The following is a 22928-nucleotide window of genomic DNA, read 5'->3' on the forward strand; positions in this document are numbered from 1 at the left end:
GCATGGACAGATAATTTCACCTGTTTTGAGAACTTTTTCCCTCAGATTTAGTGTTTTTATCTAATTTTTAGACACCCCTTTTTTGCAGTGTGAATAGTAAGGTGAATGCTGCTGATACTCTCAGAGGGGAACCTGTGTGTTTGTCTCTAAGCTTTTCTCCCTTCTTGTTCTCTTTCCTTGCATGTGTTGCCTCCCTCCCTCCCTCGGCCCTCAGGCTATGGTGAGTAAAAGATGAGTGAGATTTCAACTGCTGTGTTTTACCATTTGTTTGATGGGTTTTTAAACCCTTTAATGGTGATTTTTGCAAAGCTGTGATGCTTTTTTATGTGCGTTAGTATGAACATGCACACATATGCACTCTCATACAAATGTTAGTCATTGTTCACCCATATTTCAAAATGTTCTGACAAACACAAGAAAAATCCATTTCTTCTCATGAATGCTTTCAGCTTTCCGTCAGACTCACAGAGGCGTTTTCTCTGATTGGACTTTTTCTCGAAATTCTTTTAATTAACAGGTTTGACTTGCTATGATTTAGCAAGTCAACAGCTCCACTTTTTTAAATAAGACACCTGCTTCTCTAAGCTAACACATTCTGTTAAATGTTATGGTAAACTGTGTTTTTCTCTCTTCAGTCTCACATTTACTTTGAACTACTTAAGGGAAGCACAGATGTACATCCACTGGCTGCGGTCTGTCAGAGTGTTTGAGTGGTTAGAGCTGTGAATATTCTGGCGCTGAGATCTAAGAAACTTGACTCATCTGATTAAAAAAACGTGACTCCTTTGATTTGAAGTGGGTCCTCCACAGTGAAGGTCACACTCTCAACAGCAGAAGTCTGAGCGAAAAATGAGAAATGAAGGACCCATGAAGTTTAAAAGATATAAAAGCTTCGGGAAAATCTAGTCCAACTTGGTTGAGTTTAGCATACCAGCTTACACAAATCATGAAGAGAAAGAAAAACAGACAAGAGAGAGATTAACCAACACACAATTGTGCAGATGAAACTGAATTAATTTGGAGAAAACCATAACTGGCCAAAGAAAAACGGAAATTAGCCAAAACATTGCAAAAATACCATGACAATCTCAGCACATAGAACATGTTAAGAAGCAAAAATATTAATATAAAAAAATAGAATAGTGTGGCTATGACAGAGGGGTTTGTCATATTACATTTATTATTGTAAGGATCAATAGTCTTCACGTAACCAGAAAAAAAAAAAGTGCTGAGAAGGTGAGAGCATCACTAAACATATTTAGTTTTGATAAAAGTCAGCAGATTGTTTCCTGAGTTTGCTTCTATTGTCAACATGTTGTTACACACATGTGGTTGGTCAGCACTTCAGTGGCCAGCGTACAAATATAGAATAGGGATTTAATTTTTTTCCTGCTCCTGCAAATGAGTTTTAGACTTTCTTGTCACTTAGCACCCAGTCCATGCAACAAGGTCACAAACACTGCTGTTTTGTTATTCAACGTTGTTGCTGGACAACGCTTCAGAAAAGCAGCATGTTTTTTAGACCCCTGCCGTCAGCTTCTGTATCCTGATTTCTTCTCTTGTAAGGTGATAGCGTGTCTTCTTCTGTGGTCTTGTAGCTGTCAGAATGGATAAGACGAAGCTTACTGTTGAAGTATTTAAATAATCTGGAGCTCAAAACGTCTCAGCATTGTATATGTAATATTCCTGGTGAGCCACAGCTGGAGAGATGAAGCACTTCACTAAGCACTACCGTTTGTAATACGTTTCAAAAACCGTGCTGCAGGTGTCCCTGTGCTTCAGACTTCACTCCCCACAAATCACCTTTTTAATTTTTGATGGCTTTAATTGCAATTGCAGTTAAGCTATACATTTATTGTAATTGCATTTCTTGTGTAACAGACCACTTTACCCTTACTGTTACTACAGTAAATCTTTGACCCTGAATAGTTAGATTTTATCCTGTAAACTAGTCTTTGTTTTTGTGACCTGGCTAGATGTCCTCCATTAAAATACACTTTGTTAAATTGAAGAGACATACTGAAATGAGCTAATAAAGGACTCCGTGCTACTGTATGGCAGTGATCAGTTTGACTTAATTATAACTGGCAGGATGCGTTGCTGAGATGCTACGAGCAGCTTTGGGTTAAAAAAATAGCTGTGCTTCTATTTCAAGGACATTTCTCAGGTTTATCATTGCTTGACAGTGGTGCTTTAGGTTTAATAATGCATCCGAACATCAGTATTTTGTTTGTGCTGGAGATGACGAAAGGCTGTACAGATCTTAACCAAACATCCTGCAACAGGACAGTGTATTCTGCCATGATAACAAATATTATGGCAATCTGTTAAAGGAAAACCGTAACGAAGGCTATGCTGTACTTTTCTTAAAAGAATAGTTTGACATTTAGGGATATTTCTGGCAAAGCGGAAGACTCATACCCCTCTCATGTTTGCCCATTACATATAAGGCCAACACTAGCCTGTGATTAGCTTAACTTAGCACAAAGACTAGAAACCGGGGGAAACGGCAAGCCTGGTTCTGTCTCTAGGTAACAGTCACGCTAGCTGTTTTTATGCAAAGCTAACTGGCTGTTGGCTGTAGCATATTAAATAGACCGATATAAGAGTGGTATTGATCTTCTCATCTAACTCTCTGTGAGGAAGAAAATAAGACTATTTCCCAAGATGAGAAACCATTTTTTTATTGCATGACATCTTTCAATGGAGCTTCAATTTAATATTCAGTATTAAAGTGTTTATTATAATTTAATTAATTTTAAGTGTATTTAAGTACTATTGAAGTCCATCTGCAGCATGGCCATAAAAACTTGATTGAAACATCCCTAATTAAACTTTATTCAGGGATGACAAATACACAAATATAGTACAAATGTGTGAATGTTTGTCTTCAAGAAGGGAGTAAAGGAGAGATGTGCAACGTGTTTCCAAAAGTGTGTTCAAACCAATGAGAAAAATGTGTGCTGTTTTGCAAGTTGCTGTGACCTTCAAAGAGCCACAAAGGGAATAATAGTTTTATTTGATTTTATTCTTTTCTTTTTCTTTGCGGCTGATTTTCTCTTTTCTCCAGTCTATGATACAGTCCAGGAAAGCTGGACTTGCCCACACACTGGCCACACGGACCTCCCTGAAAGACGAAGAGCTTGTGAGTGGCCTAACACACACACACAACACACACACACACACACACACACACACACACACACACACACACATATATACTCTGTATATACTAAAGTAAGATGTTAAAGTTATCTACAGATGCCAGTTAATGATCCACACAAATCTTAACTCATATTTACAGACACACACACACTCCTGCTGTCATTATGTTGTAGCCAAATTGCTAATCTGTTGTTCAAGATCCAATATACTGTAGGCTGTGGATTTTGCTGAGTCAACTTTAGGTAGGTTTTTAAGAGTCAGTAGCAGCAAGGTTTCCCTGACAGGATGATGTTTAAGGTTTGTTTTCTAATGTTGGTTTTGTGGCTTTCCTTCTGTGTTAAATCATGATTAGTCATGGCCATTATATTATATTAGTGGAAACATTTATTATTTTAGTGGATAAAGTAGGTCGCTGAACAACTGCCAAATTTAAAAGATTACAATGTGTACAGTTTATTTACACTAAAATGATTAAGGCAATTAAGGCAACTGCTGCATTTGTACCTAATGCTGATACAATGTCTTGCAGAGGGGCCCTGTGTCAAACGGCTATTCTGGTTCTGGTATTTTCATTACAAAATATATATTTGAATGAATTTGCATTGTACACAAGTAAACGTTTGTGTTCATTCTAATTATGCTAATTACTTTTTACTAGAAAGTAAAAATACACAAGCATGTCTAACAAAACATACTATATATAATGTATTAGATATTATAATAATGGATCCTTGTTAATTACTGACTATAATTCCTACCCAAATTATAGGTATGTGTATCACATACAAAATACAGTGACATTTAAAAATATACACAATGTTAGCTGTTCCATAATTAGATATAATCTAATTATAGCTGACATAACTGATGGATGGAAGTAGAATATGTATAGAAATGTACCACATTTTGTTCTGACTCATGGACACAGACACTGAGGTATATAGATATGAGATATATTCAAGTTGACAATCTGGACCAATCATGAAAATGTGAGCAAATATGATGCCAAAACGAAAGTTGTTTTTAGCCATTTAGGCATGATAACACTGGCAATGACAATAGTATTTAGCCATAGTTGAAATCTTATTATCTATAAAAGTTGTTTTTTTTAAAGCTACTGTGTGCTTTACAGAGACAAGGAAGTTAATCAGAGGTAATAGAATCAGGTAAAAGCCCAGGACAGAAAAATAAAGTCAAATGGCACAAAGAATTGAAACAACACAGGTCAGATAAATAAAGCTGTTAGAAGAAGATTGAGTGAATCCGGATTCAGAGATGGCAGCAATGAATCCAACAACAAAAGAAAAACAATGTGTCCTTTTATTCATACCACATTATTACAGTTTCTACGGTGATAATAAGAAAAATAATAACGACTCGCATACCCTCTGTACAAATTCAGTTTTTATTAAATCAAGCTGGGCTTCTAGTCAAGGTGTCCTCTCATTTTGTGGAGATGTTTTCACCTCTTCCCACTCTCCTCCTACACTGAACAACAGCAGAATTTATTGCATCAGTAAATAAGCTAAGAATTATAAAAACACAAATTAGTTGTGTGAACCACATTTTTTATCATTTTAGCAGTAGCCAAAATGTAATGAATTTTTCAAACAGCTCTGCTGCATCATTGCTACAGACAAACTTACTAATTCATTCTCTTTCCATTGTTCGGTTGTATTGTGTGTTTTTAACCTTGTTGTGTTGTGTTTATACCCTGTTTTGCCTTTCGGATAACTTCTTACAAAAAATTGTAATGCCCTTATCTTTTCTTACACCCTCTACTTCTGTCCTATCCATCTATTCATAATTCATTTTCTCTTCAATACAACAGAAAAACCATGTGTACAAGAAGACCCTGCAGTCTCTGATCTACCCAATCTCCTGCACAACGCCACACAATTTTGAGGTCTGGACGGCCACTACGCCCACCTACTGCTACGAGTGCGAGGGTCTGCTTTGGGGTATCGCCCGGCAGGGTATGCGTTGTGCGGAGTGCGGGGTCAAAGTGCACGAGAAATGCCAAGAGCTGCTGAATGCTGACTGCCTGCAGAGTGAGTAATGTTCATAAACAATTGAAAGACATAAGAAAACATGCCCAGACATCCCATATCCTGTACCATAAACAGATTTACCCCAACATAAATAATATGTGTTGCTTATTATTGTTTCCTGGGAGCGAGTGGACTGACTGAAAAGTCTGCTAAAAATGCTGTTGCTGTTGTACAGATTCTAAAACTTACTTCCCTAATCAGGAGTTGGTCTTCAAATTGAATGGTGTTTTGCAGCTGCCTTTTAACTATCTGATGCCAGAGCTTCCAACAGTTGAGTTTTGCAAAGAAAAATGTCTGAGCAATAGAAGGATAGAGCAGTGGAGGATACATTTAGCAAAGCAGACATTGCTCTGTGATGTAGTTTTGAGGAGCTGTAGAAATTGTAATAAGTGTGAGGAGGGTTGGTGGTATCCGAAAAATTGACGCAAATACCATACTCATAAACATACTGTAAAAGGAAAAACACATTTGTGTTTTCAGTTCTGTTTTTCTCACTTTACCCTCTGGAACTCATCAACCACCCTTCTCCTCCATTTCCTCCCACCTTTTTGCCTTAAGGAGCGGCCGAGAAGAGCTCCAAGACCGGGGCGGAGGACCGAACGCAGCACATCATCATGGCTATGAAGGACAGGATGAAGATCCGCGAGAGGAACAAGCCTGAGATCTTTGAGGAGATCCGGAAGGTGTTCAACATCACCAAGATGATCCACGTCCAGCACATGAAAAGCATCAAGCAAAGCGTCCTGGACGGCACCTCCAAGTGGTCTGCCAAGATCACCATCAACAGTACGTCCAGTGAATTCTAAGCTTTAAAATGGAGAACGTGAATAGTTACCTAAATAATCCATAGGGAACATTAACTGCGAAAAAATGTACTGTAGTCTTTCTGTAGTCCTTTCCTGAGTTGTCATTAGAAAGTCTCTTTTAATCTCTTCTGATGCTCTTTGTTTACCAACTATTATCACTTTGAGTACAGACAAAATCAGTGCAAAAAAGCGTAAAATCACCACATTTATGAACACCGACTAGCAAACAGGATGTACAGTGAGAGACAGTGAGAGCATTTTCTCACTGTATCTTTCTCCATTATTAATTATGCACCTGCTTGGTCTTGTGTGATCCGTTTACACAATGCTTGTAGCAACAGCACACAGTGTCTTAGTGTTTACACACTTGTAGATTGTGTACAACACTCATATCTCTGTGTGAAGTCAATCTGCAGAGTGAAGGTTACACAGCCTTATATTCACACTGTTGATGCATGATTTATTTTTTGTAAGCAGTAGGTTCAAAGTTCAAAGAACCTAATTACGTTGTTACTGGATGCATAAAAACAGTAAGGAACAGTTGAGATTTATTCAAAAGCTGAATAAGCAGGCCTCATAACACATTTATGACAGTGGTAAAATGTAAGAAAAGCAGTATTGCTGCACAGTCACATCCCAGGAAGGTGTTAGGAAAAGCTTGCTGGTACATCTCAAAGGTTTATTGTAAGCCTTGGTACCCTCAAGAAACACTGCACGTTGACGGATGTGAAAACCTGCAGCTGTGCCAATGTGAAGCAGTGTGTTGCTGAACCAGGTTTCCCCACATAAATACCTTAAAAAACTATCCCACATTTATGAAAGTTAATTATTTCATCTGACAGTCTGTCTGAGAAACTTTAACTGTTTATCTGGAAGCTTTACTAATTTGAACATACATTCTCAGTACTCTACCAGACATTACTGCCGCTGTTACCAAAGCAACCAAACGCATCACACCATATAGTGGCAGCAGTGTTTCCATGGCATTCATCACACCTTGTCTCCCCAATCACCGGTGTGATCTCCCTTAAAGAGAAGATGCAGGGACAGGCATTTGAATAGCTGGCACTTTGATTCAAATTCATTCATGGTCATATGCTGCTCGTTGCCACATGCTAACAGATTCTACCAAATACATTTTTGATATGCAATTAAAAGATTTTCAAAAACGTGTCAGGCTAAATTCATATTTGCCATTGTACCCAAAGGTATCAATCGCTTTCATTATAAACGTTTGGTAAAGAATGTTTGTTAAGTTGTCTCTCCTTGAATGTGGCTACTTATAACCACTTTTTAAGGAAATTTGGTGTTCAGTACAATGATACATCATACAATCCTGATATTGTTTGTATATCAGGCATATGGCTTTCATTAAGGTTGTCCCCTCAAATATGAATGAGAAAAGACTAAACAAATTTTCTTTAAAAAAAACTTATAAATCATTGAATTTGTTTGAAATTCTCAATTTTTTGCTCTTTCATCACAGTTTTTATTATTTTATTATGCATAACACATTCAGACTCAACTTTCAACTCAAACACAGTTTGGTATTTAAGTCAAGTTGTGATTGAACTTGAGTGCGGACTGACAGAAGACACATTACAGATGGCTCTTTGAAGCATTAATCGATTTCATTAGGGATTATCTGAACAAAATGAATATTCAACACTCCCTTTAGCAAAGATAAAATGCATCTGTCACCAACACTGACTGAACTGCGAGCGAGATATTACAGGGACTGATGTGGATTGGCATTAAGTGAAGAAATTAAAAAGTACAAAAAGAAAAAAAAAAGTTTGACTTTTGCTTTCACCTGTATGTATGACCGTAAAAAGACAAGTACATAAGTATGTATGTAAGTAGGAGCAATCAAATTTTCTCTTTAGTGCATCATCAGCCAGGGATGCTGGTTAGTTTTTGTGTTTTGTGTGAACAAGATACATGTTAAAGGTATAATATTTCAATACTGAACACTCGTTATAGATTTAACCAGTTATTGCCACAAATGGAAATACAGTTATGCTCGGTGCTGATGGCTCTGCTCCTGATAGTACTTGCTGGAACCAGCCAAGCTGCATGCTAAGCTGAAACAGGGAGAGAACATGCAGAAACCCCCTGTGTAAAAAAAAACGAGAGCCAAAAGAAAAACATTAAAAAACATTTTAAACTTTGAGTCATGTTAGGACTCCGAACTAGGAAGGTGGAGCCTGGGGAGGTGAAGGCTAAACGTTGCCAGCAGCAGCAGTGAGTGAAGCAGCGTCAAAGTAGCAGGGATCTGTGAGGAGGGCGTCACATTTCAAAGGCCTGTCTTGATGTGAGAATAGCTATGATTGGTGTGTTTCTGATTAGGAAATGAGCGGGTCAATCAGCGGGTAGGACTTGCATGTCCTACATGAACTAACGCTAAGCTAAATGTAATGGAATTTCCTAATGAACAATGTATGGACTGATACAAAAATAATCCCTCTCTATCCTCACTTTTGACCTACTAGAAGTGTTTGGTGGTATCACCGTTCTCGCTCGCTTTCTCTCTCTCTTTCTCTCTCTCTCTCTCTCTCTCTCTCTCTCTCTCTCTCTCTCTCTCTCTCTCCACGTTTAAACTATTTTACAAGCAGTTAGGGATACTATACTTACATATAATGCCTTTAAAATGTGAGCTTTGAAATAGCTGGGAATTTTGTTGTTGTTAGACATAGCCTGGCTAGCTGTTTGTCCCTGTTTCCAGTCTTTGTGCTAGTTAACCTGCTGCTGACTGTACCTTTATAGTCAATCACTTCCGTAACTAGGGCTTTTCAAAAAGGTGGCCGCCACTGTTGGACTCTCAGCCAGAAGGTGAATCAATTCCCCAAAATGTCAATCAATTTCTTTAAGGACTGCATTGTGGAAAATGGAAAAAATATTGGATGTAGATGGAACTTTTTTCTGTAGATGAGTAAGCTCTCTTGTAGGCCTGCACAATTAATCATTATGAAACTGCGATCTCGATTCACAATTTATTTTTTAAATAATAACATACATATATAATATATATATATATATAATATAAATTTATATATATATATATATATTTTAATGACTTTGATTTTCATTTAATTTTACGAGCTGCATCACAAGCGCTACTACTTTCTTCTGTGAGTTTTCAACATAGACTGTGTAAAATAGGTTTTAAAGCGCTCCTAAACGCTGCCATGCTCTCCCTTCTCTTCATCAAAGCTTCTATGTTTACAGTCTTGTGGTGGTGCACAATGTTCTATAGGTGTCAAAAGGAGTCTCTTTGGTACTGCCCAAAAAATCGTGGCAAAGAATCCTGATGTCAATTCTAAGCAAAAACATTGTGATTCATATTTTCAGGCCTACTCCCTTTTTTTCCTTTTTTTATCGATGCTTAAAGATACAAAAACACAGAACATCATGCATTGTCATGGTATGAGAATACATTTGTCCGTACAAAAACAAGAGTCACTTCCTGGTTTAAATCAGTAAGATCATCTTAATGAAAGCACAACACACTACCAATGTTTTGTGAACAGCAAAACACCTGCAGCCCTGTTTTTCTGAGCAAGCCCAAACACATTTTGACACTCACCAACTTTCTTTCAACCTCCTTGGTGCCTGTTGACCTTCCACCTCAAAGAAATGTCTCCAGATTTATAAGCCTTTAATCTCCATTGATCAGCAAGCGATTTCTGTAACTTGGATACCAAACAAAAGCCAGACAGACGGTCTTCAAGTAAAACACATTTGCTGTGTTGATGGTGTTTGAGCATCAACACATCAGTGTCACAGAAAGTGCTTCTTATTTCATTTATTGCTTCGTTATCTTGACAGAAATGTACAGAAACAATATGCAGACTACAAAGTACATATATTCCATTAAAAATTCAGCAATTATGCATGTCGGCTGGTATAATCCAAGCATAGCCTACTGTCTGTGGTAACAGATGTTTCCCTTGAAAGTCAGGCCATGTCATCTCTTCAAGTCTTTAGACCTCTTTGACTACCTGTTGCACAGAAAGGGCAAACAATTGGGTGAAAACAGTTGTGTGTGGTGAGAAATGTTGTTACTCAACATCTGCCTGTGAGTCACGAGTATTGTTTTATGAGGCTTTGCATAACTGCGTGGGATGATACGATCTTGTGTTTTGGGTTGTGTGTACTGTGTGTGTGTGTGTGTGTGTGTGTGTGGTGTGGTGTGGTGTGTGGTGTGAGTGAATGAGACAGAATGATGATGGTAACAAATAGGTGTTTGTTTTTCTATGCAATTTTATAGTCATTGTGTGTGTGTGTTTGTGTGTGTGTGTGTGTGTGTATTATCAGTCGTTAGTGCACAGGGTCTCCAGGCCAAGGACAGAACAGGCTCTAGTGACCCGTATGTCACCATCCAAGTTGGAAAGACCAAGAAGAGAACAAAGACCATCTACGGCAACCTGAACCCAGTCTGGGAGGAAAAGTTCAGTTTGTAAGTTCAGCTTGTTATTTTCTTCCTGGTTATAAATCTCAGCTGGAGCTCTCAGAGGTCTGGCAAGGTGTCAGGGAAACATTGTCACTGTCAACATCACCCTGCATTGGTGAAAGGCGGTTCCAGGTCCTTTACTCAGGTCCTGCTGTGCACTTTGTGTACATGTGTACATACACACACTCCCTCAATCTCCTGTTAATATTGTTGCACCTGACTGGGACACCACATCATATTTCTTTAGTACATGGAGTCCTTTGAGACATTTTGGTTGGGCAGGGTCTTTTAATAAAAGTAGAAATACAACACAATGTAAAAGATTTTTTACAAACAGTATTATCAGCAAAGCTCTTGATAAAACCTACTAGCTTAATGTAACGTATCAAAAGTAAAAATACTAATGATGACTTATATTATTATACCTGTGTATATTATATTTGTGTTTCATTACTCTCAGATCCAACTTGCTTCTTTCAGTGCATATAATATATAATTCCATTATTATTCCAATAAGCCTATTTTACTACTTTAACAATTGAATATTCTGTTGGGTAGTTTAATGTTAAAAAACATATCATATTCTTTGAACTCATTGTGTGTTTTTAATGTAAACTCTACTATGCTACGACTAAAGCTGTGAAGGAATGGAGTGGAGTACATGGTGCTGTCCATGGTGCTGAAGTAGCCAACGGATTTGTAATTGCCTGCCCTACTGTCACTTTTGTCTAACTCTAACCCTATAATATTTTCTAATTTATATAGCTAAGGCATTTCCATTAAACTTAGCTATACAACAGTTAAAGTAGCAGCGTTTCAAAACTATGTGTCTTCACAGCGAGTGTCACAACTCGTCGGATCGTATAAAGCTGCGTGTTTGGGACGAAGACGATGACATTAAGTCTCGAGTGAAGCAACGTCTGAAGAGGGAATCTGATGACTTTTTGGGTCAGAGCATCATCGAGGTCCGAACTCTGAGCGGAGAGATGGACGTCTGGTACAACCTGGGTATGTAGTCACTGAGAATATAGGAGACGTGTGTGTGGGTGTGTGGGTGTGTGTGTATAATTCTGTATTTTTGAAATATGGATTTGCTCATTAGCCGTGCAGCGCTTTGGTTTAGTTGTCATCTTAGATCCAAAGTTCAACTTAAGTTGAACCCTGAGCGATGTATGACTTCAGTGTAATTGTGTGTGTATTTTTGTGTGCATGTGTGCATTTGTGCGTCTCCTCTTGCAGAAAAGAGAACAGACAAGTCGGCGGTGTCTGGTGCCATTCGTCTTCAGATCAGTGTGGAGATTGAAGGAGAGGAGAAGGTGGCACCCTACCACGTACAGTACACGTGCCTTCATGAGGTAACACACACACACACACACACACACACACACACACACACACACACACACACAACCCCACACAGATACTGGTAATAAGGAAGAATAACAACAGACTTTAAATAATGTAGGAACTCAGGGAGTCTTGCTTTGCTTTTATTTGTCACTTATGCAGACACGCATGCAAGCACGCACACACACACACACACACACACACACACACACACACACACACACACACACACACACAATCCATAAAGAGTTGGGCCTTTAATCAAGAACAATACCTGAGTAGCATTGTATATATATATATATATATATATATATATATACATATCCATGTCACAAATATACTTTATATAAAAGGAGAAAAGCAGCCGGCCTGGCATCACCATACTAATTCACAAATGACTTTTAGTCCGGAACCTCTCAGCTCAATTTCGATTTCCAATGGCCACCGATGAATAGACCTACGCACAACCAGTCAGAGCAACACAATATGTAGTGCTGAGCTGAGCCACACATGCAACTTCCCAGGCTAAAACGCAGCGGTAAATTGTCACATTTGAAAAAATAAGAACTAGTGAATGATCATAATTTTTGCTTGATAAATGACTTTAAAAATATTTGTAATCAAAATTGTTCATCATTCATTTTCTGCAAATACAGCAGACTAATAAATGATTTGACTTATTGTTTAGGCACTAAATCCAATAAGGAGAAAACCAAAAAGTGTATAGACATTTTTTTCTAATTGTATAATAATCATTTTGGAGTTTTCTACAAAGGACGCGGATCTGATATTCTTTATCTGAAGCCTTTTCAGATTAGACAGATTGTTTCTTATGTTTGAGGCTGCTAACATGAACAAACAAACCAAGAAGGTAAAATTAATAAAGTTGCCAGATTTGACATTGAAAAAGTAATGTCAACACTCAACAGTGACATGTCCAAAATGACTGTGATGATTTTTCAACAACACTTAAACTCATAACATCTCGACTCACTACTGGGTAACTTGTTTCAACTCCTGCCTGTTGTTTACTTTAGCACTGCTGATGTTTTCCTGTTCTCTCAACCTTTTTATTTGTAGAACATGTTCCACTACTCAACCGATGTAGAGGGAGGCGGCATCGTCAAGATCCCAGCTGCTCAGGGAGACGATGCGTGGAAGGTTTACTTTGATGAGGTGCAGCAGGACATCGTGGACGAGTTCGCCATGCGCTATGGCATCGAGTCCATATACCAGGCCATGACGTAAGCTCAGTGTAAAAATGTGATTCAAATTTGCATGTGAATATGCAAGTTCACCAGGCCATGATATTAGCCAATTGTGTGCAGGTGTGGGTAAATCAAATCAGGAAATATTTTCAATTAGTGTGTGTGTGTGTGCGTGTGTCCATGGATGCATGTCTGTGTGTGTTGATGTCATGAGAGTTGGGCGGAGCTGTCATGAACTATAAACAGAAATTAAATTAGTTTATCACGTCTAATGAGGAAAGATGACCTGTCACCTTAGAGATTTCCTGGCTGTTTGATTGGATTATTGTTGGCAGTCGGAGAGAGACTCAATGAGCACATGCACACACACACGCACAGACACACACACACACACATTGTAATTTGATTTAACGTGGACAGAGAAGGTCTATTTGTTTGTTTTGTGTAAAAAAGTAACACAAGCAAAACAACATGATCATACTGGGAAGAATTGTGTAAATTAAAGTAGTAAGCAGAAATGGCTCAAGTTAACCATCCTGTTGACCTTGTGTCAAATTGGACCCGCTTTCAACGAGTTTCTAAATCTGAAATTTGGGTTTCTTGCAATCAAATTGTCCAAAAATATAATGTGGATGGTTCCATACAACACTCTTCACAAGTAATATAAATGATCAGTTGACTATTTTTATTGAATTGTTGTTTCATTCAATTGTATAGCATTTTAAAAAGAAAATGATAAAAGAATGTTGAAAAAAGTGACAAATATGTCAGAAAAAGCTTCAAAAACATCAAAAAAGGGGCAAGAATGGCAACAAAAAAGTGGAGAGAAAAAACATCATGAAAAGGGACAAAAGTGTTGAAAAAGACAACCAAAATGTTTTCATTTTAAATTTTGACGCAAAAAAAACAAAAGTGGCATGGTCGACCGGGAAGACAACACAAGGGCTAATTGAAATAGGGGATCAATAACTCAGCCAAATAAAAATGGTGATTGAAATACATATGTACACTTTAGTTAATTATAAAAGCCTCACATCTCACTGATAGCCTGCTGAATCTCAGCTACATTTTGGGTACACATACAGATTCAAACTGTTCATATGTGAATCTGTTTTTATGGTTCTTTCCTACTTTCAAAGTTTCAACTTGTGCTGTCAACTTCATAATTTTGGTTCATTAAAACACAAATTGGTACTCTAGAAGTTATAATTTAACTTGAGTTAAACAATGTGTTTTAAAGATAACACAACATTTAACTTGCAAAACCTCCAGGGGAATACTTATAGTATATTGTAAATTGTGTCTACTGTTACAGTAAGGGAGATGGAGTCGATTTAAAGAATTTTTATAATGTAATTACATTTTTTTGTATAAAAACAATATCAGACATCAGGCTTTGATTACTAAAATCAAAGTACATTTTTCGTCTTAAAACATAATCTGGAGGGGATCTTTATTTTGAGTTGCAAAAAACAGATTTTAAAAACAAATGATCAAAATCAAAGCATGAATGTGTCTTTTTGCTTCAAAAATGCTGGATCCTTCACTCGCCATGATTCAGCTTGTCTCTCTTTGTGTGATAACTGTCCACATCAAACTTGATGACCCTAGTCTGTAACCCCCTCTTCCCATGCAAAATGTGTAGTTTCCACATTCATATTCCCTGATATGGGTTAATACCTTTAGACACAAAAGGCACTCCTAATGACAAGTCAACTGATCCTCAGTTACCACATTAATGATATTAATATGGGGGAATTAATTAAAGTACCTTTTAGGCTCCTCTATACCTAAGTGATAAATTAGAACAAAAAAAATGAAAACTGCCGGGCTCTCTAGTCTCTGTCTTGATTTGTCCTAATTACAAAAACATGAATGAGCTGTTTCGTGTTAATGATGTTTCTAAAATATACAAACATAATAGTTTAGATACATACACAGTCTGATAGTGATATTAAGTCATTCCAGTTGTATAAAAATAGCTACAATTTTACACTGGTGAGCAAATGCTTTTACTTAATCTCCACTTACTCTCTGTCTGTGCTCTCACTCTCTCTCTCTCTATGCGTAATTATGCCCAACCCTCTTCCCCCTCCCCTCCCTCCCTCCTCTTTCATCTCCACAATTTATGTCATACATCTTCCTTCCAATCTCTCTCTCTCTGGCCTCTATATGTCTTCTTCTCAACCCCCTCTTTCCTTCTGTCTCCACCGGTCTCATCCTCCCTCCATCTTCATATCTGCCCCCACCCTTCCTATCTCTCTCCTTTCCTTTCCCCCTCAGTCACTTCTCTTGCCTGTCCTCTAAGTACATGCTGTCAGGGGTGCCAGCAGTGATGAGCACCCTGCTGGCCAACATTAATGCCTTCTATGCCCACCCAATCGCCTCCACCAACGTCTCTGCTCCGGCCAGATTTGCAGCTTCCAACTTCGGGGTAAGTGATCACCAGACGCAATAAAGTAAACATGGATAAACACTAATGTTTTCAATACAATCCGACAAGTCAAGACCTTTTGATAGTGTGTTTTTAAAGCTTCATCTGTTGATATAAAGATTCAGTGCAGATGAGGCTTTTTGAAATGTTAAGCACCTTGGTGGCCAAAGTGGAAGCCTTCAACGTTTCACAAAGAACTTAGACATCTCAGTGTCAGCTCTTTCTGTCTGTTTCTTTATTTATTTATTCATCCTTCCTCAGTCCCAGCTGGTTTCTCAGACACTACTGATTTGATTCTGATAAAACCTGGGAAATAATTACCCTCTCAAAATTACCCTGATATGGATATTAGTTGCACCACAATTACAGGTCAAAACAATTACAGTGTCATGTGCCTTGAGATGAGCTGTATTATTCTTGGTAGATGACATGTTTACATTTATTATTTGTGTCTTGCTTGAGCATTGTAGATACATAAACATGTTCAAATATCGAGGGCATCTGGTGGTCAAAGCATCTCTTTCTAATTAAGTCAATATTTCAGTTCAAACATATTTTAGTCACTGTAATGACACTGATTTAAAAATTTACAATTCTCTGCAAGCTGCGATGGAGATCTTATAGTGTTACACTCAAGTTCAAAACTAGACAATTGGATTTCACGCTTAAAACAGAAGCCGCACCTACCAAAACAAGTGGAAATATACAGTAAGACACAAAATCAACAAAAGAACAGACATTTAGAGACTGGGATTTAATCTTTTACTCGTAAGAAATTGGCCTTAAAGCTAGTTTTTTCACAAAAGGTGACTTGGTGTGTCTGTAATACTTAAAGCTTTGTAAAAGATCTTTTTCACATAGACATTCATCAGCATGACCTGTACAGAGCCAGTGGGTGTTCGTTTATGCTGCTAATATTCTTCCTCAATAAAAGGTAATGTCTTATCACTCTGGTACCTTTGGAACTTTGCGGTGGCCCAAATTCAGCCCGCAGGCCCCACAGGAGCCACAGACGGGGGGGGGGGACAATGACAGTTAGAGGCCACGCTTAATGACTCCTGGGATCTTTGCCAACAGCGCTGACTTGAGTTCTCCTACCAGTTGCACTTAGACTCTGATGAAATACGAGCGGCTGCAGGAGCATGCGCTTGCTTTAATGGGTCAGGGGAAGCAGGCAGACTTGCTTCCACCATGGGCTACAACTGTGTTGGTCTATTTCTGTGTCGCCAGCTTGGTAACAAGCCCCGCCGGATGGTCGATAAGTTAAAATGTCTCTGAATTGAGTCGTTTTCTATATGGGTATCTGGGTAATTTGCTTGCTCATTAAGCTGTTCTCTCCTTTGCTGTTTGATAATACAGAACATCAGTAACAGTCTAATGACTTGACACTAATTAATGCATGACTCAGCTTGAATTAATGTATGAATTGCATGACATATCATACACTGTAGCACTAGAGACCCACACTAATTAATGACTAAGTGTCTTTTGACTTCCCACATAAAATAACTAATTATTCTATATTTAATACATTAATCAACTTGTGAACTGTGCACCATTTGTTATTGTATTACTTACTAATATGGAGGAGGAGTATATTTGTACAACACCTTTCATCAACAAGACAATTCAAAGTGCTTTACATATATAAAGACACAAAAAGGTACTAAGCTAAAACTAATAAGTAAATATTTAAAATAAATACAAGGGTGTTAAAATGAACTGTTACGAATTGAAAAAAAGACCCATTGGTACCACAAATCCCTCTGCTAGGAGGAAGTAGCTGATACAAAGTGAGGGAAGTAAGACTACTTCCACAGTACCATGACTCCTAACTTCAAAATTGAATGGGATCTTATGAGGCCTATGTTACACCAATCCCCATAGTTTCATGACAGTCAGGCCAGTAGTTTTTTTTCCATAATCCCTCTGACAGACAAACAAACCAATAACAACCTTTTTGGCCAAAGTAGATATCAAATATGAGCTGGATCAATATGTAATCAAAGCTGAATTGAATCATATTGCATTGTATCGTATTTATCAGTTTTTTCATGTTGTCATGAAAACATACCAGACCTTTCGAATCTTTGGAGGGTTTCTTTAAATGTTGGCATTAACCTGATATCCATAGAATGATTGATTCAATCAAATCAATCATTCTAAATCATTTGTGGGTTTTTTCTTCATTGATTTCTTATTTTTTGGTTTTGTAGAGAACAACACACAGACAGCAGTGTGATTGTTTTTCACCATCTGCTCGGCCACAGTCTGTCTCTTTCATTTGCTGGAGCTTATTTTTTACTCCCTCTCTCTCTTTCTCTCTCTCTTTCCCTCTCTCGCTCTCTCTTTCAGTCAATTTGCCAGTGGGAACAAACATACATTACTCGCTGGATTGTATTTGTTTTTTTACTACAAATTATTTTCACAGGGAATAGCTTCTAGTACTGGTGGTAAAGATGCTGTCAGTGACTATTCAAGTTTCAGCATAAAAAACGGCATAAAAAACGTTCTTAAAGTTAAATCAACAGTGATTATTCTTTAAAAGTTAATTACTGAAAGTCTACTAAAGATTTTGCTGTAGAGCAGGTCATGGATTAACTTGATTAAGGTCATTTAGGTTAATGTAGAGTGTAAAATCATTTATTCATGATTTTGTGTGAAAACCAAGCTTTTCTCTTTTGAAGTGATACATTTATCAGAGGTTCCTATTTTTATTTCTTGTCATTTTGTACTTTTGTGATTTTCTTTGAATGTCATGACACCTGAGTGGGAGTACAGTAGTCTTTTGGTGTCAAAGGTGACTAAGCAGCTCAGCTCTATTTGGCTATAAAAAAAAATGTGAAGAGCTCAGTAACACTGCCTGCAGTCAAAAGCATATGGCAACAAATGCAAAGTTGTGCAGGAAATCTGCTTAAATTCCAAAGCTCCCATAGTGTAATTGGCTTTCATTTATCAACCTAACGTAGAAACCCGCGTAGATATGAGAGCAGAAATCCTCTTACAACAGGCTTCACGTGGGATTCATGAAACATTCGTATCAGACCAATCAGAGCGTAAGAACTGAGAAATGCAGTGACTGGAAACCATCGTAATTTAAAAATAATCTCAGTTTTGAGGCTTCGCCCCTACTATTTACGACATGGCCAGACGTAATCCGGCTAAGAAGCAGCACTTTTCAGAGGTGGTGATTGAAACCCTGACATCTCAGCTTAATTTGCAGTAACATGTGTCCTATTTGGCAGCTTAACAACTGGTATTAGACTGCAGGAAGAATGCGGAATATAAAGAGATCACTGATGCGGTCAACACAGTTAAATCGGACTCCAGCTGAAGGTTATTTAATTTATACATCCTTGACATATGCATACTCCTAATAAAAATATATAGGCTTAAATTGCATTCTCTTAGGCCTAAATGTAGGTGTACCTATATTTAAACAAACAAGTAAAGTGCAAGTCCACACTGACTCAAAAAACTTGCGTACACAAGGTCATACCAGACGTGGGATTTGTTCGCAGCCTACGATCACGTTTAAATTGATAAATGCCAAGCTTAGCGTAGGAATCGGCGTACGCGCGTCCTACACCTGTTTTAGGTCGTACGCACGTTTCCTAAATCAGGGCAGGTGTCTCCTAGAAAGGAGGTGATATGTAACTGTAATTTCTCATGAAGGTCCCTGAAAAATGATTATATATTGCTATTTATTATAGGGTGGCAGCATTAAACTGTTTCACTTTAATTCATTCCAATTATTTGCTCACTTAACCTAGAGAGGTCAGCTGAACATGAAAAAGTCAAATCTGTCCACAGGCAAGCATACAATACAACGGTGAAAATAAAAAGTTAAAATACATTTACAATACAATACGTCAAGATTACGATTAGTGGTTCTCTGAAGACAGTTCTTCTGAAAAACAACAACTACTAATAAACTCATGACAACTAACCAAACTCAAATAACGGTCTCTCTATTTTCCATTGAATTACTACAATAATTTTAACAGAATTATTATGAAATTACAGGTCAAATAAATAGTTTTCCTACATGTTACTAGTGTCAGTGATTCATCTAAAATGAAGTCAGCAGAATGGACACTGACACACATTAAAAGAGAACTGACACTATGTCTCATCGCCAAATGAATCAGTTTAACAGTTTGTCACTAACTTCTATTTGATTCTTGGACTTCTGTTATTATAGTGTTTGTTCCAGCTTTGGGCAACCGATTCTGCCGGAACAGAGCAATCAATACTGTTTTCTACCAAGATAATTTAATGTTGTCTGCCTTCAACAACTTGTTTAAGGTACCCTTTATTAGCTTATGGTGATTCTGCACCTGCTCCACAAGGACAAGAGATCCTTTGGTGCTGAAACCAGACGATGGAATAGAAACCTGATTAGGTTGGACTCACTGACCTGCTCTATTTACTGTGCTACCGTGTAACAAAGGTCACAAAATACATTTTGTTTGGACCGGCTGTGAGCATCACTGATTTATGAAGTAATGTCTTAAGATTTGAATGACTTCCTTCCGAACTTTGTCTGGGACTATCAGTCAAGGGGGAAAAGGACAGATAGGCCATAAAAAACAATAACAATATTTAAAAAATACTTAAAAATACAAAAATAAATGCTGCGGAATGGTCATTTAATGGTGACGAAAACTAGGATAAGATAATGGACCTGGTTGCAGACTTCTATGCAAAAAAGTTGAAGTTCATCTCCAAATGATCATTTTTATTTTCTCCTTCAGGCTACTTAACTTAATTGTGAGGTGGAGCCTTTAAGTTTGTAATGTTAATTATTCCCAGTTGAAAACAGACATTTATTACACGTGTGATGAATTGAAACATATTCCAAATGTTTTATGGTCACATAAATTGTGTCACAGCAGCAGAGGACAGAGATTTTCGGGGAATCCACGCAGTAGACCAGCGGATGCAGTGTGTGTGGATGAGGAAGGCCTTTTTTTCAGGAAGGACAGTGTGATAATGAGTTATATTTTTAAAGGTCTTGCATCCTTGTCTCTAGATTTCTTGTGTGTTCCTGGATTTTAAACATTGAGAGTGAGGACAGGTTTTTTTAAAGTAAGGACCTTTTGTCTGGCTCTGACTTCTTCAAAGGGCTGAACTTTAAAGTTAAGGGTTAAGGTTTTTTGATAATGGAGAAGGCTGGCAATTTTATATCTTTTCTTATTAAATCAATACTGACTGTAGATACTGACCTTATGAAGCCTGTTTGCAGTAGTTTTTGGACAACATTGGGGCTCTAAAACGTTTTAGGATACATTCATTGTTGGTTTTGTTCTCAGAGTTTGTTGAGAATAAAAATAACATATTAATATTACCAGTCTTATCCTTTAAGGTTGGAGTTGAGCTTTGGCGTGTACTTGTGCGAGTTAGTGTTTGGGGATTTCTCACTCCCTCTCTCCCTCATTTTCTCTTATCCATATCCAAACTATTCACCTTTATTTCTTAATTTGCATGAGTCACAAAGCAGTAGCACTCTTTTTCTCTGCTTTCTGTAGAATAATAACTAACTGTTTGCATTGATCCTGCCATCATGGGACGCGCAGATAGACACAAACAAGAGTTGAAAGAGTCCTTCAAGGAATTTGGCAATGGTTTATTCGTATTTTGTGCCAGGTAATGTTTGCCATTGTTCTTGTTTTCAACCAAAGATGAAAACAAAGGGAAGCCCTTTCCAATATGCTAGCAATGTGCTAACTAATTGGTGTGCAACCATGACAGGTATAACATATTTCCAAAGAAACTTTATATTCTGTTATATAATCAAATTGCACCAATGTGGGATTCTCCGGTGCTGTTACATATTAGATACATCTGGTTCCACTGCATTTTCTTGCAAATTAGTGAGTGACTTGTGACAATTTACAGTTGGGCTGGAAACATTGCTTCTCCTTCTTCCTCCCCCTCATTCTCTTCATCAGACAAAATTAATTTTATCTCCTTAGTTTGTCAGCCATGTCGTGACTCCCCCTACGCCAGAGTACTCTCTCTCTCTCCCAATATCGGTTTGCTTTGTTGGCATGACATGGAAATACATTTGTGTTGCCAAAACATATGAAGGAAATGAGTGGATCTATTACAAAACAAGCAATGGGGATACCGCTATTTGCTCAGGTGGTAGAGCTGGTTGGCCATTGATCACATGGGGGTTCAATCCCAGCGCCTCCTGTCCATGTGTCTCCATGTTATTAAGCAAGACTCTGAAACAAAATTGCTCCCAATGCAGGCCCTACATAAGCATTTGTTATATGAACGTCATATAAAGACTTGTGCACATCCTTCAGGTCTAACAAATGTGTGAAGTGCATTTCCTTTCTCATAAAACATGTGAAAAGCCTATTGTTTAGAGATTTATAATTGTCCATGATTTTGCCATATTCCCATATTTGCATTTCTATATTTCTTGGCACCATCAACTGTCAAAAACATAGCTCGATAGTGCTACTAATTGTCAAAACAACAGATCTTAAAAATAGGTTCTTCAGGCACATTTAAATGTTGCTTTTTGTACGGTATGCATTTTGGCCTTTCGTCTACACACAAACTGAAATGTAGGTCACTGACAACAGATCTTTGGGAAAATGATGTGGGTGAAGATTTTTAGAAACATTGTTTTCAGTTTAGAAAGGAAAAACTGAGTCTTTTTGGCTTGTAGCATCAGAGTGTGCACCGTTACCTTTTGTGAGACATAAATGAGGAGATATTTTGTGGCCAAAACCGCTACATGTACAGAAACAGAGGTGTCCAAATGTGCCAATGAGCAATCGATCCGCCTTTGCTGCCGGGTAGCCTTCCATTATTAACTGCCTGTCTTGTCTTGTTGCAGCATGTACCAGACTGAGCTGCCAGTCCTGCATTGTTTCTATGTTTCTTGCTTTTTATCATCAGCAAGGACCATAAAGTGCTTTTCCAAATTGAATTCTCATGTAGCTCTAATGGTCTTATATTTTGGTTCTGCATTTTGTGTAGAAGAATTTGTCTCCAGTTTGATATATTTTGCAAACAAACCAATTATTTTTCTTTGTATCATTTCATCCCGTCTGTTATATTTTTCATGGTGCTAGACTACACACAAATTCACACAGATATGGAAAGTCAGACATATCCAAACACACACACACACAGGCTGCAAATTGCTCATGTCTGTGTCCTCCTTGCTGTTCATGAAAGCTCCTTGCTCTTTCTTTTGTATTTCCAACAGAGAGATCGTTTTGTGAAGCTCCTCGATCAGCTGCACAACTCCCTGCGTATCGACCTCTCCATGTACAGAGTGAGTCTCTGCTTTCAGCTGCTTTTATTCTTTTATTCACCACACACATAAATTGCGTCAGGGTGTTGGACATCTGGATTTTTGTCATGACTGCTTGCTTGTAATCAGTACATTGATACATTTAAAAATGAGTGTGTGTGTGTGTGTGTGTGTGTGTGTGT

General features: G+C 37.9%; 1 protein-coding gene across 3 annotated transcripts in view; it reads left to right on the plus strand.

Moving 5' to 3' along the window:
* The window catches only part of unc13ba (unc-13 homolog Ba (C. elegans)), a 157476-nt gene that overhangs the window by 97403 nt on the left and 37145 nt on the right, over positions 1–22928 (plus strand). For all 3 annotated transcript variants that reach the window (XM_032517163.1, XM_032517164.1, XM_032517166.1), the window contains 10 exons: positions 215–220; positions 3071–3145; positions 4997–5216; positions 5775–6002; positions 10340–10481; positions 11314–11483; positions 11715–11830; positions 12903–13066; positions 15314–15464; positions 22699–22767. In XM_032517163.1, the coding sequence (XP_032373054.1) occupies positions 215–220; positions 3071–3145; positions 4997–5216; positions 5775–6002; positions 10340–10481; positions 11314–11483; positions 11715–11830; positions 12903–13066; positions 15314–15464; positions 22699–22767 (1341 nt within the window). The remainder of the gene's footprint in view (positions 1–214; positions 221–3070; positions 3146–4996; positions 5217–5774; positions 6003–10339; positions 10482–11313; positions 11484–11714; positions 11831–12902; positions 13067–15313; positions 15465–22698; positions 22768–22928) is intronic.

The sequence above is a fragment of the Etheostoma spectabile genome, chromosome 5, assembly GCF_008692095.1.
Source record: "Etheostoma spectabile isolate EspeVRDwgs_2016 chromosome 5, UIUC_Espe_1.0, whole genome shotgun sequence".
Classification (NCBI taxonomy): Eukaryota; Metazoa; Chordata; class Actinopteri; order Perciformes; family Percidae; genus Etheostoma; species Etheostoma spectabile.